The sequence below is a fragment of the Acartia tonsa genome, chromosome 9 (genome assembly GCF_053477335.1).
Source record: "Acartia tonsa isolate MP-2025a chromosome 9, ASM5347733v1, whole genome shotgun sequence".
NCBI classification, from domain to species: Eukaryota; Metazoa; Arthropoda; class Copepoda; order Calanoida; family Acartiidae; genus Acartia; species Acartia tonsa.
The window spans coordinates 39,500,542-39,510,013 of record NC_137268.1 but is presented as its reverse complement, the minus strand read 5'-3'; the positions used below and the strand labels follow the sequence as shown (position 1 = coordinate 39,510,013).

Genomic DNA, 9,472 nt, shown 5'->3' with positions numbered 1-9,472 from the left:
CCTTAATTATAGAAAGCTTCGCTTTTTAAAACATATATAGTTTTCACTTCTTCCACCAGTTTTAGAATTATGTAATGCTTTCTTGCCATTTTGCAGGGCTCTTGGGACCTCCAGAAATACTTTGATCAGTATCAATTTTAGCATGTCTAAATTAAGGATAAGAGTTGTGGACGGACGGACGGACAAACGAACTGTCCATTATTATAGAAAAGCTTCGCTTTTTAATGATACTAAAAGTAAAGTTGTAGTTACTCAAAGGAAGCATCAGAGCTTGAGCTAGAGTCGTATTTTCGTTAGGACTGAATCCGTAGCGCTGCCGCTTAAAACTTTTGCTAGATCTGGAGCCAGAAGAGAAATTTAATTTTTCCCTAGATCTAAGCAGTACCGACCACTAAATAGGTGGCTCCACAATAAATGTATAATCTAGACAACTATCTGTCCCAAATGGTGGAGACCCTTTTCGTTAGTTAGCAAATCGGTTTTTGTTCTTTTTTAGGGACTATCCTGTGTTAGTTATTTCTTGATTTCAAAGACCCAATACAAAATCTAGAAACAGTCCCTGTACTGAGGGGAGACACATTTTTAACAAAAATCTCGAAATGCCTAAAATGTAACCAAATTTTTTTTTTTTTAATAGCGAAGCTATCCTATTATTCTTACTGTAAATTCTCTTCCGTCAGAAACAATTATTGGGCAGCGCGTCAATGTTTTTAATGTCATTTAGTCATGAAGTATTGTATATATAGGACATGATTTTATAGGAGAAATGTGATTTACTCGGCTTTTATTTGAGATAGAGGTCGTGTTATTTGTTTTAAAAATTCTACAAGGAGCTGAAGCTGTCTACTTTATAGTGCAGCCCAAAAAACAGCGGTTATTTATGTGGGCTATTTTTGTTTTTTAAAATTTGTTTTAAAAATTGCCCTTTAATGTTAAATGCAAATAGCTAATTTAACTAACTACGCCTGATCCCACAGTTTACAGTTTATTTTGACAGTTTACAAATTAAATTACTTGCGGTTTTATGTGAACATATATAGTATATATATAAATAGAAAATCAGCTAAATTGAAGTTAGTTACTTGCCGTACATTGTGCTGCAAGGTTATAGATTACATAAATGTTGTGAAATGTTTAAGTTTCATCTAATTTTACTATTTTGTTTGGTAAGATTTAATTCTTGACCTTTTATACCCATTTATCGATAGTAAAAAGATGATAATAAGATTGATACCAGTTTTTTAGCCCCCAGGGGTTAAAGTTCTTGGTTGACAAAACTGACACGATCTTTTTGGTAACGTTTATAGAGTTGCTACACTTTCAAAATTTTACCTGTCACTGTAACTGTTATAGGAATTTTCTTGCAAAGTTTTAAGTTAATGGGACAATTCTAACATGCCTAAATAGTGTCAAGGGCTATCCGTTAAGGACGGACGAACAGACTGTAATTATAGAAAAGTGTCGCTTTTAAAATTAAGTATGTTATTGACGTTTCATTTGGGTATTCATATTTTTTTTCATTCTATTTTATTGTAAATGTAAGACCTTATACCTTTCGTGTTTCTTTTATTTTGAAGTTGTAAGAAACTTATTTTTGTTTCTCTAAATATTTCAACCATATGATATTTATTCTACTTGACACATAGTATCAAAATCAAAATTAAATCCATTATACTATTTTTTTAGTTATGTGTTTCTGTAAACTTTCCAAGAATAAACAGGTAAAAATAATAAAAAGATTGTTAAATACCAGTATTGGGAACAAGTTTTGGAGTGTAAAAACCCAACCCCTAAAGTCCGTTCAAAAAAAAGACGACCCGTGGGGTGCGTTAGAAGGGGGCATTTGCCCACCTTCCCTAGCTTCTAATATTGTCACCCTTTCTCTTTCTAAAATGTCATAAAATGTTCAATTATAGTTCTTTAAATCAAACTAGTGGATTTGCCCCTAACCTCAAGGTGCTTTGCCCTAAAAGGATTGATCAACCTATTTTTTTCGTATTTTATATTTAAGAAAAAGTAAAAGAATATTTTTTTTTGGGGGGGGGGTTAGTTTAAACCCCTTTTTAATTTTAGTTTTTAAAAAATTTGTTGGGGGTAATTTTCATTTTTTGGGGGGTTGGGGGTGTACCACTTCCCAAGAAAATAGCTTAAAACCATCACAAGACCAGTAGGTATATTCCCTGAATAGTAGAGCTCAATCGGGTCAGTGGTTACAGAGATCTTACGCTTCAGACAGACTGACATCGTTCTAATTTGTGCTATAGACTAGCGGTTGCGCCCCTAGCATCTAGGGCCTCTATATTCGAAGGGCAGAAAAATAGCCTAAAACCATACACAGACTTATTTTTTTTTAAATCAAATAACCTAAAACCAGCTCAGATCCTATAAGAGGCTTCACTGTAAAGAAGAACTATATCGGTTGGGCGGTTAGCGAGATCCTTCGCTACAGACAAAAAAAGATTATTACTTTGTATTATGGGATAATAGGTACTTATGAATGTTGTCATTTTTTTAATTAATTTTTACTTTTTATGTAACCTAATTATGTTTTATTTTTAGTCAAAGAAACCCGGGACAGTTTCATCAAAACCAAGGACGTCTAAATGGCCAATTTAATAACAGGAAAATAAAGAAACCTTTTTATTTCTTAACAAGCTAGTGGTTGAAACGTTTGGACACTCGGCTTAAATAGTCTAATAAAAGTCCCCAAAGTTGTTTAGCCAACAAGGAAGAAAACGTTATTGTAAGACTTGGAGGACTAGTGTAATAAACCGTTCAATTTCATTTTTATCCCTGGGGGAAAAAATTTTTTCAGTATAAGAGCTTTTAAGTGACTTTGACGATAGAACACGCAAATATCGTAAATGCAAACTTTTCTTTTAATTATGTTTAACTAGCGGCTACGCCCCTAGAGGCCTCTAGTGGCACTTTGAATGTTTTTTTTTATTTAAAATATCTAATTACAGAAATAATTGGTTTATGTTTCGTTGGAGTCTCTTTTTCGGGAGGGGTAATTTTTTTCCAGGGGTTTCTCCTGATAGGGTGGTGGTACCCTCCCCCAAAATAGTTATAAACCTTTCCGGGACTTATGAGAAGCTACCCTGTTAAGGAGAACCCGATCGGTTCAGCGGTAAGCGAGATCCTTCGCTACAAACAAACAGACAGACAAACAGACAGACAGACATCGTTCTACTTTGTATTATAGATAATAGATTTATTATTATTTGCAGCTTACATCAGATTATCATGTACTCTATTAAAGTGAAACTTTTAGCTGGCTAAAATAACGATCCCCACACTCACCCCCTTTACTCCATCCCCTCCCTTCCTACTGGATGAACGAACTGACCAATAAACGAGTTCCATGTTAGCAAGCTAAATACCCCTTTCACAATATCCACGAATATTCTGTATTCATTTGTTTAATTATGACAAAGATAATGTCTATTTTTGCTTGGTTTCATAGACAGTTGGCCGCAGAAACGGAAATGAAGGCTCAGGCTAATAATGACTAGTTAGAACCAGGGAGGGAGAGGACATTGCACTTTTATTATCCAGTTCCCAACTTTGGGGACTTTAGTTGAATTTTGATTGGTTGACTCATTAAGTTGAGTTTCCAAACGTTTCACCCACTGATTGTTATCTACTTAAGGTATATTTTTGTGTTTCAACATTTGGATGTACATCAGTTCAAAGGCCATTGTCTTATCCCTTTATGTCTCAGAGTTTATTTTTATTTCTTTGGCAATGCATAGTCATATCATAGCAGTAATTGATGTAGAATATACGTGGATATTTTGACAGGGGAAAATAGTCATCAAATTAGCAGTCATCCAGCAGATAAAAAACAGGGATCTAAAGGGATAAGACAATGGCCGATAAATTGGGGTTCATCCCCAATGATGATAGACAAAATTACCCCTTATAGATTACAATTAGTGGTTGAAATTTCAATAATATTATCCAACAAATATAAGCACGTTATTATGAAACTTTGGGGACTGGTGTAATAAACAGTCCAATGTCTCCTCCCTCCCTGGATAAAAATACATCAAAAGCCGTAATTGAACTTATTATACAAACAAAACACATTTAAAGGCATCTTTATGGTGTAGATACAGGCCTCCTGGTGGAAATACTGGTTTTACTGGCATAAATAATCAGAGACCTTTTCAAACAGGTAAAAAATTCTCAATATTTATTTATAATTTTCATATTTCATATTTAAATTAGGATCAGTTTATTTTAAATAATGATATAATAATTAAAGTAAAAGAATGGAAGGTGCAGGGGTTAAATAACTGTATGTTTACTGGGGTGGAAGGGGGGTACCTGTGCCTACTTTCAATTGGGCCTTTGAATATCAGCCTATAGTGTTGGAAATATTAACATAGCCAAGTCGTTATAAAAGAGCAGTAAGCAATTCCCAGCAGACGAAAACGCCTCCCTTTAATGGAACCAGGGGAACCAGGTAGTTGTCTGACTAATATATCTATGATTATACATTTATTATTTAATGTACATATGCACATTTATACTTTCTAAAAATAAACTAGAATAGGAGGCAAAAACTCGCAGGGCTTTTGGAAAATTCACCCCGTGTTTGACCTATATTATCTATATTATAGTATATTAAGGGGCTAACCACAAACGAGAGCAAGGGATTTTAAGCACCTTCCAGCATTGAACTGGAGTATTTTTTTGGTGAATATACAAGGTTCATGCTTAATATTAGAAAATTTTTGATGAAATATTATCAAATATTATTTTATAGGAAATGGCAACACCAGGCAGGCTGGCAGCTTTGGTCCTCAGGGAAATAACAGGCAGGCTGCCAACTTTGGTCTTCAGGGCAACAACAGGCAGACTGGCAACTTTGGTCCTCAGAGCAACAGTATGCAGGCTGTCAACATTGGTCCTCAGGGCAACAACAGGCAGGCTGGCAACTTAGGTGCTGCTAACTCTAGACAAAATGGCAATTTTGGCTTTAATCCAATGAATGGCCAAAACAGAGGTAGGAATTGAAAGTTTAATCCTTTGACTTACTTGCTTCTTTATAATATTATACTTTGTTTATATACTGAAATAATCAGGATTGAACTCTTTGAAATATTTTTCTTCAATGTCATAATAGAGCTAGGTTGTGTTCTATAATTTCAGCTAATCAAAATTATTGTTATAGGTATGTTTTTTTTTTTGAAGGGTGTGAAGGTTAAAGACCATCAAAGGTCCATTAAAAATCTACAGTTAAGTTAAGATAACTGGGGGGTGATGATATTATTCTCAAAGCATCTCAACTTAACATTAATTTACTTTTAAATTATTTTAGGAAACCAGCATCAAGTAAATCAAAGACAGAACGTCCAACAAAATTTTGCTGCTAGACCAAATGCAAACCAAATGGAATCTAATGCTCTTGACAAGAATAAGATTATGCAGTTTGCTAACAATCTGAAAAATATGATTGCACCTAATCAAATGCCTGTTAAAAATCCAAACCAGTTCAGAATGATGCAAAATAAAGCTCAGCCTAACAGGAATCCACCAGCATTTAACCAATTTGCTCCAAAACTACCTTTGAATAAAATTCCTACAGTAGAAATTAATTACAGAGAAGGTCAACCTCCATCACTACTATCTACTGGAATATATGATGAGGAAAGACCTGTGATAGAATACAAGAAAGGAAATCCTCTACAACCTCCTCCTGAGGAATATCTACCCAAAATTACTACTTCACCAGAGTTCCCCTTTCAAAATTATTTCAATTACCAACCTCCATTTAGACCACCACCTCCAACTGATTATGATCCAGAAGACCACGATGATATTGAGCCTCCAATGCCATATGCTGAAAAGTCATATACAAATAAAATGATTCCACCACCATTTGGAAATGAGTATGAGCCTCCTTACCTTACAAGTCCTTATGATGATTATGGTAAATATGATGATGAAGATTTGCATCCTAATCCATACTTAGTTGATGATTATGAAGAAGAAATTCCTGCTCCAAAACCATTTGCTGGCATCAATTACGAGTTTGAACCCAGTGATGTATTTAATCATGAATTTTCTGAGGTTGACTACTCAGGCCTTGATGACAATGATGATAGCTATAAAACATTAACTATTACTAAAGACTATTTTAACCCAGAAGATTTTTATGAGCAATCTGTGAGAGAGGTAGAACCAGAAGAATATGAAATTAAAACACAAACTAATGATTATGAAATACCTGCTGGTGATTATGGAATGCCTGATAATGATTATGGAATGCCTGATGATGATTATGACATGCCAGATAATGGTTATGGAATGCCTGATCATAATTATGGAATGCCTGATAGTGATTATGGAATGCCAGATAATGATTATGGAATGCCTGATAGTGATTATGGAATGCCTGATGGTGATTACGGAATGCCTGATGGTGATTACGGAATGCCTGATAGTGATTACAGAATGCCTGATAGTGATTACGGAATGCCTGATAGTGATTACAAGATGCCTGATAGTGATTACAGGATGCCTGATAGTGATTACGGAATGCCTGATGGTGATTACGGAATGCCTGATAGTGATTACGTAATGCCTGATAATGATTACGGAATGCCTGATAGTGATTACAGAATGCCTGATGATAGTGATTACGGAATGCCTGATGATAATTACGGAATGCCTAATGATAATTATGGAATACCTGTTAGTGATTATGAGCCTCAAGAACCTGAATATTTGTCACCAATGCCCCCTGGGACGGACTATATGGCCCCTGAACTTGAGCATATGGGCCCAGAACCAGAATATATGCCACCAGAAAAAGAATATATGCCCACAGAGTTGGAGTATATGCCTGAAGAAACAAAATACATGCCCCCTAAACCAGAATACATGCCTCAAGAACCTGATTATATATTCTTAGAACCTCTATACTTGCCTTTACAACCTGAGCCTGAATATGAGGAAGAAGAGTCTGGTTATGGACCACCAGCAAGTGATTATGGACCACCACCAAGTGATTATGGACCACCACCAAGTGATTATGGACCACCACCAAGTGATTATGGACCACCACCAAGTGATTATGGACCACCACCAAGTGATTATGGACCACCACCAAGTGATTATGGACCACCACCAAGTGATTATGGACCACCACCAAGTGATTATGGACCACCACCAAGTGATTATGGACCACCACCAAGTGATTATGGACCACCACCAAGTGATTATGGACCACCACCAAGTGATTATGGACCACAACCAAGTGATTATGGACCATTACCAAGTGATTATGGACCACCACCAAGTGATTATGGACCACCACCAAGTGATTATGGACCACCACCAAGTGATTATGGACCACCACCAAGTGATTATGGACCACCACCAAGTGATTATGGACCACCACCAAGTGATTATGGACCACCACCAAGTGATTATGGACCATTACCAAATGATTATGGACCACCAGCAAGTGATTATGAACCTATTCATCCTTCTTCTGAGGCAAAATATTCAGCTATTGATTTGGATGATTTGGATAATGACCCTACCTACTATGGAATCACTTGGGAGGAACCACAGTAAGCTAATATTTTTAGTAGCAAAGCTACTCTTTAATTTACTTTGTCTGTCTGTTCCATAGTAAAGCAATGGCGAAAATGCATCTTACTTGGTCTATCTGTCTGCAAGTAATGCTGTAAAATTAAGATGATTTCAGTACAAGTAATTTGATTTACTCAATTGACAATATAAATTTAGATTGCAATTGACTAATGAGCATCTACTCTATAACTCACTTGGTCTGATAGTCTACCTCTAATGCTCTAGAGGGTAATAAAGGGGGAGGTAGCTTTCGCAGAATTCTGTAAAGGTGTGAGTTTTAAAATTTGGCATGGTAGTTGCTTTAAAGGGGTATAACGTGGATTAGGGAAAAATAGGTGGCCGAACCGCCGCTCCCGCCGAAAAACACCAATATTTTATTTCTCTCAATATCCACGTTTTCTAAATCCATTAACTTGTAGGAAGCATACCACAGGCTGGAAGAAAATTGGCCTAACTCAGTTCACCTATGCTCCTTCTCAACAAGAATATGATTCTCTGCTGGATAATGCTGTTCTTGATCAAGATGAACTAGATGATTTGAAGACTCTACCTGTTGGATATTTTGGAACTAAATGGACTAAACCAAAGTAAGTGATAGATAGCAGGGAGGGAGGAGACACTGGGCTGTTTATTACCCTAGTTCCCAAAGTTTTATAATAACATTTTATTAACGGGACTTTTATTGAATTTTGATTAATTGTGTTTCATTTAGTGGAGTGTTCATACATTTCAACCACTAATTGTAATTTAAAGAGGGGTAATTTGTGTATCATCATTGGGGATGTACATAAATTCATCGGCCATTGTCTTATCACTTTAGATACAAGGATAGATAGATAGAGCACTTGAGGGAAGTGGGGGGGGGGGGGGGGAAGTTGACCCTCCAATTTAATTTCTCTCATGAGAGTAGATATACCCTCCTCCCCCAAACAGCTGAACCATATCCCAGATGATTAGTTTTATCTGCCATTAACAGTTCCCTGTCACTCTATTTTAAAAGAAACTAATCAACTCAACTCTACTTTGTCTTCAATATTTTTATTTCAAAATCACGAAACCTTCTGTTTTTAGTCCATACTAAAATTTGCTATTCTAGCAGCCTTTAGGGTTATGTGAGGGATGGGGGGGGGGGGCGGGTGTATATTAACCGTTTTTCATTTTTTGGGAGAGTTGAGATTCCCTCCCAAAAATTTTTTAATTACCTACCTAGACGTAAAATCATCTTCACTGAAGAGGAGAACCATATCGGTTCAACAATGAGAATTAGGCAACAGACACTACATACAGACAGATAGACATACTGTTACTTTTTATTAACCATCATCCCTTCAAGCTGAAAGTGAATATTTTGCACTTCAAAAAATCTTTTTTCAGGATTGCATCAACGGGCTGGAAAAGAGCATTAAGAAGATAATTTTATATAGTTTTATAAAATTTTATGAATTTTATTTTAGTTTTACAAATTATAAAAGTATTTTACCCGAAAAATTGTTTTTTTTTATTCAATAATAGCAGCTCTATTACTTATCATGATAGTCCATAATTATTTGTAATTTTAGTAGCGATGCTACTCTATAATTGAAAATGTCCGTCCGTCTGTTCGTCCGTTGGAACTGAATGAAATGTGATTTTCTCGGCTTCTCTAAGATCGACGGCTGAAACTTCAATCCAATCATGGTTTTATGCTATTTCATATTTATATTTAAATCTTTGGTTAGTTTTAAGCTATTTTTCTGGTTTTCTATCCTTCGAATTTAGAGCTTCTATATGGTACAGCTAACAGAGATAGAAGACTTTAGTATTTGTTTTAAAAATATGAATGGCTCTCTAGTACGTAGGTCTAATTGACTCCAATTAGTCT

General features: G+C 35.7%; 1 protein-coding gene across 1 annotated transcript; it reads left to right on the top strand.

Annotated features, from left to right (window-relative positions):
• Window positions 1–1,046: 1,046 nt before the first annotated feature.
• On the top strand, window positions 1,047–9,099 carry LOC145328899 (uncharacterized). The gene is made up of 8 exons (XM_080172838.1): window positions 1,047–1,166; window positions 1,687–1,721; window positions 2,560–2,622; window positions 4,116–4,180; window positions 4,775–5,014; window positions 5,330–7,589; window positions 8,031–8,198; window positions 8,986–9,099. The coding sequence occupies exons 1-8, from the start codon at window positions 1,131–1,133 to the stop codon at window positions 9,023–9,025; spliced, it is 2,907 nt and encodes a 968-aa protein (XP_080028964.1). The 5' UTR covers window positions 1,047–1,130; the 3' UTR covers window positions 9,026–9,099.
• Window positions 9,100–9,472: the final 373 nt, after the last annotated feature.